The sequence below is a fragment of the Maniola jurtina genome, chromosome 13 (genome assembly GCF_905333055.1).
Source record: "Maniola jurtina chromosome 13, ilManJurt1.1, whole genome shotgun sequence".
Classification (NCBI taxonomy): domain Eukaryota; kingdom Metazoa; phylum Arthropoda; class Insecta; order Lepidoptera; family Nymphalidae; genus Maniola; species Maniola jurtina.
The window spans coordinates 8,132,469-8,151,587 of NC_060041.1; the positions used below are offsets into that span (position 1 = coordinate 8,132,469).

The 19,119-nt window shown below is 35.2% G+C and overlaps 2 protein-coding genes across 2 annotated transcripts; one reads left to right on the forward strand and one right to left on the reverse strand.

Moving 5' to 3' along the window:
- The first annotated feature begins 7,804 nt into the window (after window positions 1-7,804).
- Window positions 7,805-16,216, forward strand: LOC123871260 (phenoloxidase 1-like). The gene is made up of 12 exons (XM_045914956.1): window positions 7,805-8,269; window positions 8,865-9,060; window positions 9,609-9,717; window positions 9,797-9,917; window positions 11,866-12,074; window positions 12,310-12,562; window positions 12,884-13,036; window positions 13,142-13,276; window positions 13,393-13,574; window positions 14,053-14,195; window positions 14,523-14,758; window positions 15,378-16,216. Exons 1-12 carry the CDS (start codon window positions 8,159-8,161, stop codon window positions 15,603-15,605), a joined length of 2,076 nt encoding a protein of 691 aa, XP_045770912.1. The 5' UTR covers window positions 7,805-8,158; the 3' UTR covers window positions 15,606-16,216.
- On the reverse strand, window positions 9,502-11,489 carry LOC123871261 (2-(3-amino-3-carboxypropyl)histidine synthase subunit 1). Its single transcript, XM_045914957.1, has 2 exons — window positions 11,100-11,489; window positions 9,502-10,938 (listed from the first exon to the last, which is right to left on the reverse strand). Exons 1-2 carry the CDS (start codon window positions 11,338-11,340, stop codon window positions 9,923-9,925), a joined length of 1,257 nt encoding a protein of 418 aa, XP_045770913.1. The 5' UTR covers window positions 11,341-11,489; the 3' UTR covers window positions 9,502-9,922.
- Window positions 16,217-19,119: the final 2,903 nt, after the last annotated feature.

A 19,119-nucleotide genomic window follows, 5' to 3' on the forward strand; every position in this document is an offset into this window, starting at 1 on the left:
ATATGGTAGCAGATCGAAAATAAATTCAAGAATTATTTTAGAGCAGAGATAAGCTATAATTTCTATTTTCTTTAAAAATTCTAACAAGATTTATCAAAATGTCGTCTTCATGGAATTCATCCACGAGCTTCAAAATTGATATTGGTCGTTTAGAAGGAAAGGAAAATTGGACAACATGGCGCTGCAAGGTACTGTTAATGCTAAGTGGTACTGCTGGATGCTTAGATGCAATAAATGGCAATCTAAACAAACCAAAGGAACCAGATAGCACAGCATCAGCAGAAGACTTTGATTCTTATCAAAAAGCTCTGAGAACATACAATGAGATAAACAATACTGCAATGTTCATTTTAATGGCTAATATGTCAGATGCTACTCTACAAAAAGTGATGAGATTCACAAATGCTAAACAGGTTTGGGATGAATTGCACACTCTGTTTGATGGTACATCTGAAGATAAAAGCTATACACTATGCTACAGTTTCTTCGGCTATCGTAAAGATCCTTCTCATGACATGTCAATGCATATATCTAAATTGAAAAATATATGGCATGAATTGAAAGCAGAACTACAAAAATCTGAAAAAGATAAAGGAAAATATGACCTTCCAGAAATTTTACTCATCTGCAAGATCTTAGAAACTTTACCTGATGACAGCTATTTTCCATTTAAGTCTAGTTGGATGCTTATGTCTAAAAAGGATCGTAATATTGATAATTTGACAGCTCAAATTTGCGCTTATGAACGATCGCTTACAAGTAAAGAAGAAAATACTGAAGCACTAGTTGTACATAGTAAAATGAATAAAAAGAAGAAATGCGGTTATTGCGGCCTTACTGGACATAAAGTCAAAAGTTGTTATAAGTGGATATCGGATGGTAAGCCTCCTAAGCCACAAAATCCATCAACAAGTAAAGCTAAAGATGCCAACTTTACACTTTCACTAATGCAGATTGAAACTAATGAAACAGTTAATGTAATTGAAAGAGATCATGAGAATTGGTATGTCGACAATGGTGCAACTAGCCATGTGTCTTGTTGCAACGACATATTTTCTACATTTCAATATTTTACTGATAACCAATCGGTTACAACTGCAAATGGCGCTAAAATACAAGCTATCGGTAAGGGTACAGTTGATCTAATAGCAGACGTTCATGGACAGCAAGAATATATAAGGCTTTGTGACGTATGGTATGTACCTGAAATAAAAAGAAATTTATTTTCTGTTCTTGCCGCACAAGACAAACTAGAGGACAGTGTCTTTATATCTGAAAGAGAATCGTGTGTTTTGAAAGTAAAAGGAAAAATTAATTTAATTGGAAAACGTGTTAAAAATGGAGGTTTGTATAAGTTGAATATACAAGCAATTAAAAGACAAACTCCTGAATTGAACACTGTATCCAATGATAATATCCTACAACTGTATCACGAACGATTTTGTCACCAGAATAAAAGACATGTTAAACTTTTGTTAGAAATGGAACTTGGTATCAAAGTAAAACTCGATTCTGAATTATGCACAGGATGTGTCTATGGCAAAACACACAGATGTAAATTTGGAACAAGAGAAAGAGCTAAAGTACCAGGAGAGATTATACATACTGATGTGTGTGGTCCGTTTCCAAATTCTTTCAGTAAATTTCGCTACTTTGTACTTTTCAAAGATGATTACAGCAAGTATCGTCAAATTTATTTTATCAAAAACAAGTTTGAAGTTAAAGATAAGCTTGTACAGATGATTAATGAAACAAAGACTGCTGGTCATGTAATAAAAACAATTCTCAGCGATAATGGTGGAGAATTTCATAACGAGGCTGTAGAAAATATTTTGAAGTCTCATGGTATTCAGCAAAGATTGATAATGCCATATACACCAGAGCAAAATGGGTGTTGTGAAAGAGACAACAGAACTTTAGTTGAGGCTGCTCGTACTATGATGCATGCTCATGAAGAACTTCCACTTGCTTGTTGGTCAGAGCTTGTCAACACTGCTGCTTATGTTCTGAACAGAACTGGACCGACTTCTATAGAAGGTAAATCGCCATTTGAGTTATGGTTTGGACAAAAACCATCCATTAAACATTTAAGGATAATTGGTAGTGAATGTTACGCTCACGTTCCAAAACAAAAGCGAACAAAACTCTCCAAGAAAGCCAATAAATGTATTCTCATTGGTTATGATGGTAATGATGGTTACAGATTACTGGGCTGTGATAATAACGGTAATGTTAAATTAATCATATCGAGGGATGTAACATTTAATGAGTCGATTATTAGATCAATTGGATTAGATTCAGATGCAACTGAAGCAGATGAACAAAGTAAATCAACTGAGATAGAAATTCACATCCCTAAGACTAATGAAAATCATCCAATGTTCGATGCAAGGGAGGATGTATTACAAGGTGGTGCTGTTTCTAGTATGCCTCAAACATTGAATGCTCCAGATTCAAGCTCACATGAAGTAATTCCCACTTCGTCGACTAATGGAAATGAAATCATCAGCCAAAATGAAGACGAGTCTAATGAATCATATGTTACTCCTAATTCCTCTGATTTTGATGATGAAGAAATTCCTGAAACAAGAACTCTTCGAGATAGATCTACACTAAGACCACCAGTGCGATTCGATGACTATTATATATCTACTGTTGTAAATGATTTTGGCGAACCTAAAACATATAAACAAGCTATAAATAGTTCTGAAAAAGCTGAATGGTTGAAAGCTATGGAAAGTGAGCTAAACTCTCTGAAAGAGAATAAAACTTGGGTACTTGTAGATAAACCAAAAAACAGAAAGCTTATTTCTTGTAAATGGATCTATAAAAAGAAGACCAATGCTGATGGAAGTCTCGACAAGTATAAAGCTAGACTTGTGGCAAGAGGTTATACTCAGGAGAAGGGAATTGATTATGATGAAACATTTAGCCCTGTTGCTAGAATGTCAACTATTAGGTCCATTTTAAGCATCGCTGCAAACGAAGGACTGTCTCTCTTACAGTTTGATGTAACAACTGCCTTTTTGAATGGTTCATTAGAAGAAGATATCTATATGAAACAACCAGAAGGCTATAGTGATGGCACAAATAAAGTCTGTAAATTGAAGAGAAGTCTATATGGACTTAAACAGGCTCCCAGATGTTGGAACAAATGTATTGTCGACTATCTGAAAAATATTGGCTTTAAACAATGTGACACAGATCCATGTTTGTTTATAAGAAATCGACGAGGCAATAAAATTATTCTAGCGCTCTATGTTGATGATGGACTTGTTGCATCAACAAATCAGAAAGATTCTGAGAAGTTTATAGCTGAATTGAGAAGTAGGTTCAAGATAACCACTAAACCAGCTAAGTACTTTCTTGGTTTAGAACTTTCTAGTGATAAAGATGGTGGAATTGTAGTTTCACAAAAGCATTATGCTCAAAAGCTACTAGAACGCTTTGGGATGAGTGACTGTAAAGCAGTCAATACTCCAATTATTAAAGAAGCTCAAACAGATTCTAAAAAGGAGAATGATGTTAAGTTTCCTTATAGAGAAGCTGTTGGTGCATTAGCATACTTGATGACAGCAAGCAGACCAGATATATCGTACGCTGTAAGTTTTGTATCCAGATCACTTGCTAATCCCACTACAGAAGATGTACAAAAGGTCAAGCGCATTTTTCGTTACATCAAAGGAACAATAGATTCTGGAATCGTTTATAAGAAAAACTACAAGTCTGGAATCTTAGAATGTTATAGTGACGCAGATCACGGTGGAGATCCAAACACAGGACGCTCTACATCTGGAATTCTGTGTATGTATGCTGGAGGAGTAATTGCTTGGGCAAGTCGGAAGCAAACATCAGTAGCAATTTCGAGTACTGAAGCGGAGCTCGTAGCAGCTAGTGAAGCAGCTCGTGAAATCGTATGGCTTAAGAGACTATTTAATGAAGTTACCAAATTAAAAGAAATTCCCAAGCTGCAAATTGATAATGATGCAGCTATAAAAATTTCTCAAAATCCAGAGCTTCATCGACGTACGAAACATATTGCTTTAAGACATTTTTATGTCAGAGAATTAGTTTCAGAAAATGATCTTGAAGTCAAATATGTTCCCACAGAATATCAATGTGCAGATATTCTAACTAAGCCTATCCATAAGCCTAGACTTATGTTTATTTGTAAATTAATCGGCTTGGTGACATAAATTTCTCAAAAAGGGAGGATGTTAAAGAAGGTTTTTGTATTAATTTATGTCTCACACTGGCCGTCTATTTTATTCTAATTTTTATTTAAATTTGGAATGTTACTCTAACATGTCTTCTAATAAAATTATGTTTTCTCAAAGTATAATATTTATTTTAATTGAATTTTCTCGATCCTAAAACGGACTCTAATAACCTGAGTATTCCACTCCCTGCAGTCCTAGATTTTGAGGAAAAACGCGACGCATGCACTAACCCAGACTTAAGCCTGTGCGCATGCCCTAATAACGAACACACTCTTTTATCCTCTCCTTCGTTTCGCTCAAAGAATACCTATATAAACACTAGCTTCTGCTAGCTTCGCTACTGCATGCATCGCTTTGGCAGTTTATATGACGGAAGTTGAAACTTTCAGTGAAAGCTCACCAAGGCAGTGTTAGCTAGTAATTTGTCAAGTTTAACCTTTAACAATTCAGAAATCTGCAAGCGTTGTTTTTCCCGCAATTGAAAAAGAGATGCTTTTTATTTTAGGAGTAGTATTAAAGCTATGTCTTTAGGATAAGTAACTAGTAAAACTGAAAAAAAATCTCAAAACCTAGAAGCCAGTGGAGTGGCGGGAGAGAGTAATATATCCATTTACTGACGTTGTTTTGAACGAGCGGTTTTTATTACATTAGCGCTTTCTATTGGCATCCTAAAAACCCCCGCTATTACACCGATGTTACCCGTCTCTAAGCTTACTCCTTAGCCATAGACATCATAGTTTTTTTTTTTCTTTAAATCTGGCTTTACTCTGATTAGCCAATGTCAAGTTTGTGATATTTTCAAGTTATTGAATTTATACAAGTATGGACTCCGTCTGCGCCGGCGCCCGCCGACATACGCGCGGCGCCCCTTTAGAGCGCTTCCCAGTCAGTTCCACCACCAAAAAACACCAACTAACACAAAAACCAGCCACTCTTAACAAAAAAACACTCCAAACAAGTACAGCACGCGCGCCAGCAAACGCCATCACAGACGAAGTCCAACACCATAGTTATAGTAAACCTTTACATGACATAAAGTGACAGTTGACACTTGACAATGACATTGATTTGAAATTTGAAAATCTAGTCATTCGAAATGTCAAAATTATAACCTACAAATATTTATTTTGAAAACAAAATTATGTTACTTGGAAAGCTCTGTACCACAAGTATTTATCAAATATGCCCAAAAATATTATCAATTTCGTTCCCACAATATCTAAGCACAACTTCCGGTTATGCAGAAACTGTGGACTTAGCGTATTCTTCATATGAAAGTACTGATGATGAGATTTCTGCACGACCTCCTGTAGTAATATTACATGGGCTATTGGGATCAAAGAATAACTGGAACAGTATGAGCAAAGCTATACATAAATCAACCGGGAGGAAAGTGATTAGTATAGATGCTCGTAACCATGGCGACAGTAAACATTCTCCTCAGCACACGTATCTGCATATGGCCCACGATGTGATGAAACTGCTAAAGAAACTAGAGATATCTAAGGTCTCCCTTCTGGGGCATAGTATGGGTGGTCGCACTGCCATGGTTTTGTCGTTGCTCTGTGTAAGTTGTACGTAGTTCTCATATTTTAATATATTTTGATAACAAGTGTAAATTAAAAATTTATGACACCCCCGACAAGTGAAGGTTACAGTAATAACTAGAAAAGAGCTGATAACTTTCAAACGGCTGAACCTTCTTGGATTATAGCTAAGAATACTCTTGATCAAACCACCTTTCAAACAAAAAAAAAAAACTAAATTAAAATCGGTTCATTAGTTTAGGAGCTACGATGCCACAGACCAATACACAGATACACACATCAAACTTATAACACCCCTCTTTTTGGGTCGGGGGTTAAAAAACAGTCATTGCAATGTACTTATTACTGTTGAATATAAAAATAAATATGTGGATTACATGAGAAATTTATTTTTAGTCAAATCATATTGAAACACAATATAGGTGCCAATTTTAGTAAAATTGCACACTGTAAAATATGATCTTCCCTTACTGATAACTAAGCAGTTTAAATATCTCTTTACAAGCAATCGATAGCACTTTAAGTACCTCTTAAATGCCTAAATAATTTTTTTCTGTTCTAGTCGGATCTGGTATCAAGCCTGATTGTTGTAGACATATCACCAGTAAAGACAAGCCCACAAATATTTTCAATGGTGAATCTCTTTGATGCAATGGCAGCTGTCTCTATCAGATCTGGTATTGCCATGTCGAAAGCGAGAAAACTGGCTGATGAACAGTTAAGGGCGGTTACTCCTGATGTGAACCTGAGGAATTTCCTTATTACTAACTTGATACAAACCAACACTGGGTCTTACGCATGGAGAGTAAATATACCAGCACTGAAAGATAATTTCCAGCAAAATATTGCAAATTTTCCATCAAGTCTGAAAGGACTGCAGTACTGTGGGCCAACACTCTTTATAGGAGGTTCATTGTCTGATTATATTGGGTATGAAATAATATTAAGTACTTTATTTTTGGAACTATTTCACTCCCTACTTTGTACTACTCACTCTGGACTCTGGTTGTTTAAGAAATCCTTTTTGTGAGTGATACTTAACTGATAAAAGCTAATGGACAATTCTTATTTTTAGAAAAAATGATCTGCCTGAAATTCAAGAATACTTTCCACTAGCTGAAGTGCAATTTATCGAGGGAGCAGGCCACTGGGTGCACAGTCAGAAACCTGAGAAATTCCTTGATGTTGCATGCAGTTTCCTCAGAGAAAAATAGTATAGTGTACTTAGCTCATTCATGTTCTGATTAGCCAATTTTACGAAATATAAGTAGTTGTTATTAGGAAAATTTATTAGGAGTTGAAATTTTACTTTATAAAATATTAATTAATTAAATATAGTTTATGATTTTTTTTTATGACTTTTAATAAATCTAGTAAGTAAGTATAATAATATGAAGAGTGTTTTATAGCTATAATTTACAGCTATTGAAATCAAGTCCCCTCTTAGCAAAACTAAATTACTATGTAAATAGTATGTATAACATGATAATTTTAATGAGCTTATTTTGGCTTCAATATCAAGTAACATTTGTTGAGCACAGGAAAATATTATGTAACAAAATATTATTTGTGCTTATAAATGATTTAAAATTTTGTGTTGTCATGTAAGTAATAAGTATATTTTAGTTTTCCTTATTTAAGGTAAACAAGCAGCTTCTTGCTGAAATGCCTAACGCGGCTCATACGACCTTGTTACCGCGAACTGACAAAGGAATCATGATACAAGTGAAAGACCTAACTCCAGAAGGTCTAAAGTGCCGTGCATCGCTTATATCTTATGGCTTACGCGTTTCTCAGAGGTTTCTACGATTTGTTTATCTTTTAACTAAACTACAGAAAAACGTGTAGGAAGTAAAGGATAGAGAAGAATTTAGGAAAATCATAGAGGAGGCCGCAAGAACCACACAGGGTTATAGCGCCGAAGAAAGTTAATCCTCTCTTTGAAACACAAGGGCTGGTTTACTAGATTCAGTGATTAACTATTTATCTTTGGAATGAACCATGTAAAATTGTATCAACGTTCTTAAACTTTCAAGTAAATAGGTATCTACCTAACTATGTAATACATAATTTAAAAATATTTTTTCATAGTAGGTAAACCACATCCTTGAACTATTAGGTAGTGTGACAAAAACACTAATTTCTCATAGGGACTTTATCATTTCCTTTTGTGGTTTTGTGCTCCGAAACATACAATGTTGCACTCGTAACTATTTGTAGGAAACCAGTATATAACACCTTGGTCACAAGTAATCTTCTCATTCCCACTTCACAGTCATTGTGAAGTAGGTATACAATAGTCTTCATTACTTCACCATTGTGAAGTAGAAATAGGGTTACCTATTCCTTTTTGGGAAAAAAGTTTTTAAAAGTCTCATAAGAGATTTCACAATGGCTAAAGTGGAGGACAGTCTCAAACTGCTATTCGATCGCCCGGGCGAACCTATGGTTACACCTAAGGGTGACAACAATTCACTCTTCCAAGTCACTGAACAGTACCTGGTGAGTTCAATTTTAAAGTTCTATTTTAATTTCTAGTCTCATCCTTTTATTTTTAATATTAGGGCTGTGAGTATATTTAAGTGTTTTGAATGGAGGCAGCCCTCCATCACGATAGAATGACAATATAAAGTGTCTGGCGGGAAGTGGGTGGATGAGGAAGGCTGAGGACCGGGTGTGGTGGCGCTCTTTAGGGAAGACCTATGTCCAACAGTGGACGTCCGCAGGCTGATGATGATGATGATGAATGGAGACAGCATGCTGCCAAATGGACTGTGGGACAGCTATCAGTTACTTGGGCTTACAAGTTACAACCTTAAAAAGTAAATTGTATGAAGATGGCATGGCGGTGGTAGTGGTGGTGGTAGAAGTGGGTGGATGAGGAAGGCGTGTGGTGGCGTGCTCTAGCAAAAGCTTATGTCTAGCAATGGACGCTAACAGGCTAATTGGATAATAGATTTAATGTGGACTAAATAATATAGCCAATAATATTATGGTATATTCAAGTTTCATCAAAATCAGTTCTGTGTTTATGAAAATTTAAATTGTATGCTTAAATTATGTAGTAATTAGTGTTACAACTTATTAATCATTCTAGGGCGAAGACTACATGAACAATGGCATTGAAATCAACAATAGATTTGGGGACATGGCGAGTGAGATTATTCCATTGAAGGATTTGCCGTCACTGCCGCAATTCAATCTAGCGCGGCAATTGCCACATGATGCTGATTTCTCCACATTGATCCCTGCACACCAAGAAATGGCAGATGAAGTCATTGATGAACTTATATGTAAAGTGCATTATATAAACATTTTGCTTTTTATAGCTTGCCCTGGTATGAAAATAAAGATGGATTCATGTCATACTGTGTATGACATGAATCCATCTTTATTTTATAAGAATAAAGGTGGATTCATGTCATACTGTGTATGACATGAATCCACCTTTATTCTTTATTTTACAGGCCTGTCAATAGTTTGTACCCTTTGTGCATGGATTTTGAAGGATGTTTAATTCGTCTCTATTGCTTGAAACGTAAAATATTAATTTATTCTCAGTGAGAAAGTTTTAGTTTAAGGTCAGGTTTGTCTTCCAAATAAAATCGCTTGCTTTGTATTAAAGTGCAAACTTGAGACAGAACAGTCTGAAGACGACTTACCAAACCCTCCCTTAAGTTACAATGTATCAGTGGTTAAAGAATGACAAAAAAAAACAAATTGTATACTTATTCCCATTTCAGATATTATATAATTGTCTAAATAACTATGTAATAAATAAAATTGTATCATTACAATTTACAATAAAGGCATTTTCTTAACAGCAAGTCATTTTTTACAGCTGTTCCGGAGAATCAACTTCAAGATTTCCTATCAACATGTGTGTACGCTCGCGTGAATCTTAACCCGCAACTGTTCAACTACAGTTACTCTGTTGCACTCATGCACAGGTTAGTTTGTTAAAAAAGTGCTTAAAATAATTATTGCACATACACTGCATTTTTTACTAAATTATCATTTTTGTTTCAGAAATGACACAAAAAATGTACCCATCCAGAACTTTGCAGAGACCTTCCCATCTAAGTTTATGGATTCTCAAGTGTTTGGTCAAGCAAGAGAGACTGCAGCTGTGGCAGCACAGGGAGGACCTGTAAGTCATTTCACTTTTTCCTTACCACCACAACAGTTTTCACATTTTTGGTCTGTTCCTGAACAGAAGACAGGTTTATAATTAGGAGTCCAAGGCCCTAAGCTATCATTTGAATAGAAATCCATCGGATATGTGCCATCCTCTTTCAACCATTTACTATTCCCGAGAGATACTGAAAACTCATATGGTGTGAGCAAGGGTTTATCAAATGCAGTACCCCAGTCAATCGAAAGTCTAGGACATGCAACCTGGACAAAAGCGTCCAAGTTAAATAATGCTAATTTGCTGGGAAATATTTCTGACAGCAATATTTTTAAATATTTCTTTTCCGAGTTCTGTATTTGCTTCTCTAGATTTGCTAAAACTTTAGTACTTCCTTGTCTGCCTAGTGTACCAAGAATTAATCCAAATATTTGGGCATTTTCTGCTATTTTGACTTGGTTCTTTCTATTACTTTGCATTAGCTCATGTTCATATTGTTCCGATGTAAACTTCTTCTCATATGGATCGTATTTGTAGGCAGGAATATTTGGATTTGCAATCATTATAGCTTCTAAATGGAATCTTCCATCACCTAGGTACACTATTGCATCAGATGATAGTTTAGGTGCAGTGCAGCCAAGTATCTCCCCTGGCGACAAAGGCTTTGACTGTGGAACTGTGACAGTATATTCTTCAGTACGAAGAACTTTTGCCACAGAATGCAAAGTTGTGACGAACTGAATTGTACTAACTATAGCCAGATGTGTTCTCTTAGGGAAATTTAGCTTGATTGTGTCTAAGAAGTGTGATGGGTCAATTTTTATATCTACAAATATATACAGCACCTTTATACTACTGGTTTGGTCTATGGGAATAAGGCAAGAGTGCCCGTAGTGCACCAGCAAATCAACCCCGAGTGCAACTGCAGTGAAGTCATCTATGCAACAAGCTCCATAAGTAACGTCGCCCATTATCACAGTATCTGCTTCAGTAAATGTCTCGATAATATCACACAATGTAGTTGCAAACATAGTCAAACCTGAAAACAAAGCAAAGATTTTAATAAGTTTTATACATCTGAGAACCTTGACATACATTTCGTTAAAAAAACATTCGTTTTGCCTAGGTATATAAACGACTATGAAATAGAACTCTAAAGAATACAATAAACTAAGAACTATGGATGTAAACAAACACAACCTTCTGGCAATTGAAGGGCCACTCGTTTCGATTTTAAAGATCTTATCCTCCATATCGTTTTATGTATTTCGAAATTGTAATTCTGTGGTAATGCTTCACACGCTCTGTTTATTAGAGGATCATTCAGCAAATCGTCTGGAATTTTATTTATTGAACGAATATTGGGTTTGAAAGTTTTCCTTTGACCTTCTGGCTTAGCTCGAACCACAATTACGTTCGGATTCAGTTCTAAATCCTCCATTTTTACTGGCACATTGTTATTAATACTATTTATTAATTAATTTAAATATTTTAACAGGTTAATTTTTATAAAATGTAAACAACACGCGCGAATAATTTGAGGGCCTACGTGACTTTTCGCATGAAGTTACGTTTCGTATTCGCAAAGAGTAAAATAATATCGTTTTGAGTGGATTGTTTAAAATTAAAAAAGGAATAATTGAACATAAAATATTAATTTTTTAGCATTTTTATTTTGATTACCTATCTTTAAAATCTAAATGTTTTTTACAAAATCATATTTATTTAACCATAATTTAAGTTTTAACTTCTTGCGTAAAGTGTGAAGAAAATGCGTGTATTGAAACGCAATCACAGACTACATATTAGCATAAAACCATAGAGCAAACATCTGTGAATAGATATTTATTAGTTGGTAGGTAGATTACGAATACAATATGCATTACAATCGTCGCTATCATGCTGTAGTCTGTACTCTGTAGTCTGTCTATTGAAAGCCAATGAAAGCCATAAATGTTTGTTGTAGCGTATTCCTATCATCATTCCGAGAGATTATACTGCAACAGACTTGGATATTGAGCATAGATTGGCCTATTTCCGGGAAGATATTGGTGTTAATCTACACCATTGGCACTGGCATCTGGTTTATCCCTTCTCCGCTAGGCAACGTCGAATTGTTGAGAAAGACCGACGAGGAGAATTATTTTGCTACATGCACCAGCAAATTATTGCCAGGTAAGTAATTAATCTCGTGTAACATTTTAATCGTTTTACGAATATTAATTCGTTATGTTTAGAAAGAATAAAACATAAAGCAATATAGGTAACTATCATGATATTTTATTTAACGTTGTCTGTAAAAACTTCTTTGTTTGATTAGTGGCTATTTATGGTGCCAAGCCAACCCATAAACCGTTTATGCTATCTTCATGTTTTCTTTTAACGTGTATCTTTTTGTTTTTATAAACAGATATAACGGTGAACGTCTTAACAACTCTTTACCTAGAGTCAAAAAATTCAGTAACTGGGATGAACCAATCATTGAAGGGTATTTCCCGAAACTAGACAGTCTAACAACATCACGCGGATGGCCTCCACGGCAAGCAAACATGCGCTGGCAAGACCTCAACCGGCCCGTTGATGGTCTCAATATTACTGTTGCTGATATGCAACGGTGGAGAAGGAACGTTGAAGAAGCTATTGCCACTGGAATGGTGCAAAGAGTAAGTTATTTAATAATTATTATAAGAAAAGGACTCCAAGACAAGTAATGCTTAAATAATCGTTTTAATAGTAGAAACTTATTTAACTAGTATTGTGTTTTAAAATGAATGAAAAATACAATTTTATAATGCGTAAAAAATGAGTTTTCACGCGCCTTTAACTTTATGTGCCAACTTAAAATGTCAAATATCATGTCAAAACTATGATTTTAGTCCTTAATGAACCGTACTTTTGCCATGAGAGCTGACTATAGAGTTAAAATAGCGTGTCAGAAGTCATTTTGTTCGGACTATAATCCATTTTCTTTTGACTTTTTTTAGGCCGACGGAACAACACAACCCTTAGACCTTGACACACTGGGTAACATGATAGAATCTAGCATCTTGTCTCCCAATCCACAACTTTATGGCGCATTACACAACAATGGACACAGCTTCGCTGCATACATGCACGATCCTAACCATCGCTACCTCGTGAGTCCCTCCATTTATTTTTACAGGTTTCATGTACTTATGATGGTTTAATTTATTTATGAGAAAATATTGTAAATAATAATTAATTGTGTTTGTTTGTCACAGGAAAGCTTCAGTGTAATGGCTGACGAAGCAACAACGATGCGCGATCCTTTCTTCTACCGCTGGCACGCCTTCATTGATGACCTCTTCCAGAGGTTCAAGGAGTCCACTCACATACGACCTTACACGCGATCTGAGGTATATCAAACCCTTATGATTAACGTTGCTCTTTAAACTATTAATTTTATGTACATTTAATTTTGTAGTCTCAGACGCAACGATTAACTAAGTCTAACTAATTATTATTATTTTAGTTGGAAAATCCAGGAGTTCAAATAACATCCGCGCGAGTTGAAAGCAGCACTGGTGAACAGAATATTCTCAACACTTTCTGGATGCAAAGTGATGTTGACCTTTCGCGTGGTCTCGACTTCTCCAACAGGGGTCCCGTCTATGCTCGTTTTACCCACCTTAACCATCGACCATACCAATATGTGTAAGTAACACCGAACTTAAACGTAAACCGCGTTACTTCGCTAACTTCACTTAATCTAAATTTTACTATCAGATTGAGCTGTTTGTGCAGTTGTTGCTGACATAATACCATCAACGACCAACGTAAAATATAAATAATTAGATAAATCCACGATTTGGCGAGGATTTAAATTTTTAAAAACCTTTTGAGAAGAAAGAATTTTTTTTTCAAAATTGTTCAAGCTGGTTAACAGACAAACTTACAGATTCATAATAATACATGTAGATAAATGTTGCGCGAGTTGTTCAAACAAAGTATTCCGGGTATAAGCTAGTCAAATATTTAAAAAAAGAAGACAAGCCAAGGGTCATTGGGTAGAGATCTTAAGAGATAAGTGATTCCCTGTCCACTTTTTCTTTCTTCTTTATTGTTACAACTTTCTGATACTAAAAAGAAGTTTGTTATCTCGTGTCGCTTTTCATTTTTGTTATTTTATCAGTATTGACGTGAACAATACCGGTGACGCTCGGCGCACGACTGTGCGCATATTCTTGGCGCCCAAGTTTGATGAACGCAACCTACCCTGGGTGCTATCCGATCAGCGCAAGATGTTCATTGAAATGGACAAATTCGTCATTCCACGTAACTATTTTTACATTTTATTGACCGCTAACACATAACTACGCAGAAAATATAAATATTTTGGTCAATTTTATAATTTCACATTGCTATATAACTATATGATTTCATATTGCAGAGGTAAATTTTGGTGGAAGACTATAGCTGTAGCTAGTTACCATGCCGTCAAGCAAATTAAGCTTCTTCCTAAAACTACAATGTCCTTTCTAGTGTAATGTTTTTCATCTTAGTTTGCCTAATTAGTTAATTACATAATATACAATGTGGTGCATACAAAATGTAGAACGACGATTGCAAGTAGACTTATACAGTTTCAATTTTGTATGACAGTAAACGCCGGTCAAAACACTATCGTCCGTCAGTCGACGCAGTCATCCGTGACCATCCCATTCGAGCAGACATTCCGTGACCTATCACAGCAGGGCAATGACCCGCGCCAGAATGACCTGACCAGCTTCAACTACTGCGGCTGTGGTTGGCCACAGCACATGCTGGTACCGAAGGGCACGGAACCCGGTACACAGTACGATCTCTTTGTCATGCTCTCCAACTACGATCTTGACAGCGTAAGTTCACAAATTACTTTTAACCAATTAAGTCCTCTCCGTTAAAAATGTTGGCAATCAAACAAGTAGGTAGATAACCGTTCTTTTTGGCTTTGCCGTAGTCGAGTTAAAAACCACTTTTTATTCATGCATACCGTGATAGGTATTTATTGCTCGCTGGAAAATATCTTGTGTAGGCGAAAGACGCTTGTGTTGTCATAGGCTTAATTGCCTTTGACTGTATGAAATTTAATATAATCATTAGTCATTCATCTGCTTATTCCAAACAACAAAGAGTCTGTCTAATGAAAGCTGAGGGACTGATTTTATTAAATGTTTTAGAACTGCGACGAAATGTTAATTTTTGTTTTTATAACTTTATCTGGTTTGAATACAGGATTAGTTAATAATGAATTATAAGACCTGGTAAGGCAATATAACAGTTTTAAATAGGAGATCTAATGGTAATACAGCTAATTGAAAGTACGTGGCATCATTAAAATTCTGTAGAGACTTATTTCATAACTGCCGCCATTTTAAACTTATTAGACAAAGTTTAATTACATTCAAATTTTTGATATCATCACCACTATTATCAATAATCGTGCAACCCTCTATAACTTTTCTTTTCCATTATAAGGTTAATAATCCGGATGGCTCCACATTGAGCTGCGTCGAAGCATCCAGTTTCTGCGGCTTGAAGGATAAGCTATACCCGGACAGACGCAGTATGGGCTATCCTTTCGACAGACCTTCCAGCAACGCGACCAACATCGACGATTTTATCCTGCCCAATATGTTCCGCCAGGATATCACCATTCGCTTGCAGAACGTCACTGAAATGAATCCCAAAAATGCAGTAAACTAATACAAAATATAAGCAATCGTTCTATGGGAAGGTAAACAAATTGGTGCATAATTAGATTATTTTGAAGATCAATAAGTCCAAACGCGAAAATTTAATTATATTATTCATGTATTGCTTATTGGCTTATTCACAAGTTGGTTAACCTGTAAAACCATAGACAACGCATCAAGGTTGGCCAATTGGTATGATACTGAATTAATGATCGCTATGATTGCAATCGAGATACGTAATAAAGCCATGAATAATATGTTAGTTACGTTTAAAATTATGGTGATTTTAAAAATCAGTTTGGTATACACATTGTAGACTAATAACATAGTCATAACAAGCCATTTGTTCACCGTCTCATTTAAAACAAGATCCTTAACAAAGTGGATACAAAATAGATTTACAATTTTTGTTATAAGTACTTAAAATACTAAGTACATTTTGTATACTACCAAATACATAGTTAGTATGATTTTATCTCTAGCATTAGTTATGTGAAAGGCTGATAGGCTTAAGTCTAATGAATTTGTAAGTGTTGTACGTAGATACATAATTTTTAGAGCTAATTTTAAGTACAATGTGACCCTGTAATATAGTAAAGTTTAATAAAGCAAATACAAAGATATGGGTATTTTCTCTTTCATCTCTGTTTCAACTTCCAACAAGTTTCTTTAAGTAGGCTTAAATGTCCACCAGCAACTTGCAGAAGTAAGCTGGTCTCTGTGAGTTGTGTCTCTCATACTCTAAAGGCTCGGCAAGTTATTAAATCTGTAAAAGGCTTTCGACTTGTGCCTGCAAAAGGCACTTTTCTCATATTTTCTCAAACATCGGTGTTAAATTCATCCAAGACACTGACCGAACGTCGCGTCAAGCATAAATATAAATTCGCATCAATGACGTAAATGCTTGATTCAAACATCAAGCAAACATTGAAAATTTATGTATCAACATTGATAAAACTAATTTTATTCAGTTTAGACATTATAATAAACGACATGTGAATCTTGATATTAACTATAAAGGACATAAAATAAATGAAGTACAAAATTGTAGATTTTTAGGTATAGAAATTGATCAACATTGCTCATGGAAATTTCAGATAAATAATATATGTAATAGACTAAATAGATTTGTATACGTATTACGTAGATTAGTAAAGACTGCTAGTTTAAATACAGCTCTCACAGCATACCATGGTTACGTGTCATCAGTGCTCCGTTATGGCCTGATTATATGGGGAAATTCAACCGATTTTAATAAGGCGTTTATAGTTCAGAAAAAATGTCTACGAGCTATTCTAAATATGCCGCCTTTTCAATCATGTAAGCCTGTCTTTCAAAAACATTTGATATTGCCGCTTCCATGTATGTACATTTTGGAAGTTGCAAAGTTTGTTAAAACAAACCATCACCTTTTCAAAACTACAAGCTGCATGATAATGTTGGAAAAAGAGGATTGAGAAACCAAAATAAATTAGTGTTTGATAAGATTTCAAAAACAACACTGTATCAGAAAAATTGTTACTCTATGTGCATAAAAATTTTTAACAAATTGCCATTGGAGATCAAAATGCTTCCATTTAAACAATTCAGCTATAAATTAAAAAAATGGTTGCAAGAAAAAAATTTTTATGCAGTTGATGATCTCCTAAAAAATATTAAGATTTGATTTTAAAACTTTATTTATTAAGATTTGTGCATTATATTCGTAGTTGTTTAAACATAGTCAAGTCTTTCTATTGTTATTACTTAACTAACTATTTTGTCATAAAATTATAATTTTAAAATATCTTAGTTATCTGACATTATATTTATTGATTTGACTTGATGTGATTCTACTTGTCCGGAATTAGGTATCTCTTATATTATCACCTGAAGAAATACATTTATATTTCTATATTTAAATTTTTTGACTTGTAACATTGTGATATATATTTTTATTTTATAATTGTGACTCCAGGAGTACCTACCTATTAATGTTTAATTTTCTTTGAATATGACTGTAACTTCTTTTGCTAATTTATATATTGAATTGTTAAATTTTCTATTGATTAAGAATGATATTTTATGTACTTATTGAAAATGTATGTAAAGATAGTAAATTTTGCACGCCATGTCATGGCAGATTGTGATACGTACCTACTTAAAATTTATGTAACATCTTTTTTACTTACAATCTTGCAATAAATGAAATGAAATACTAACGTTCAACATGCTTAGCTTCAATATAAATTCACGTGCTTGCCCTTAGCTCTGGCAATTGTCACTGTACTCGCAACTGCACATAAGTCGCAGCAAGTTAACAATAATCATGATAGGATAGGTATTCGTCATTCCCCTCCAACTTGCCTCCAACTATGCATAACGCTTGTGGGTATACTCACTATATACGACCGTCTGCTCCTTTAACCTTCTCCACATTCTACATTATACACACTAAATATTCTACATTATAAAGAGGTAGGCAGGTAGGTAGGTGGAAGGAGGTAGGTAGGTGGAAGTAGGTAGGTAGGTACAGTATGGCATACTATTGTAAATTGTACATTGAATACTTGAGAAGAGCAACCGTCGAGTTTCTTGCTGGTACTTCTCGGTAGGAACAGAATTCCGAACCAGTGGTAGATTATTTTGACGATTCAAAAGCACTTGTAGAAGTTTAATTGAATAAAAATATTTTGAATGTGAATTTAAATTAAATTTTTAACTTTGGATGCACGAGGTAATATCCGAAACTAACTACTCGTCTGACCTTAAAAATTCAAGTCTCACAAGGAAAATCTTACAAATACTTTATTCAATTGAGCTACAGTTAGTGCCACGTTGAAAGGTCTTGAACTTGTGCAGTGGGTGATTTACGACTTAAGTATATACTTGGTGTATTGATAAAAGGTCTTCGACATTTAACCTACACAGCAGGCAATTTATCAGTTTATTTCATCATCATCTTTACCCATCGCCACCCCAATACTGAGAACGGGTCTCATGAAAATACTGGCCAAATTCGAATTGGTAGACTTTATACACCTTTGAAAACATTATCGAGAACTCTTAGGTATGAATATGCAGGTTAACTCCTTCACCTACAGTTAGGCAAGAGATATTTTAAGTGGGTACTTAATTGCTTTAAATGCGTTTTAAAGCAGAACTCTGAAAAGTTTGAGACCCATAGGAATCGAACCGCGGACCCTTCAAATCGAAGGCCGACGTCTTACGTAAACCACTAGGCTATCACCGCCTCGATTTATTTTGTGGTAAAAAATGATGCTTTATATGAGTAAAGCTCCAACTTGTAGGTTTTCCGTTTTACTTCGCTGGATAATAGCTGTGAATAGTTGGGTATATCTCCAGTTACGACGATGATATGGGTGTCTATTCGAGCCCTATGTGTAATCCACTCCAATACATCCCTGTATGCGACGACTGCTAGACATACGCCTTGGTCCACCAGTTTCCTCATCTACCTAGCCCCATCGGCCATCGGTTCTGTGACAGATGTGGCCTACCCACTGCCACTCCAGCTTGCTAAG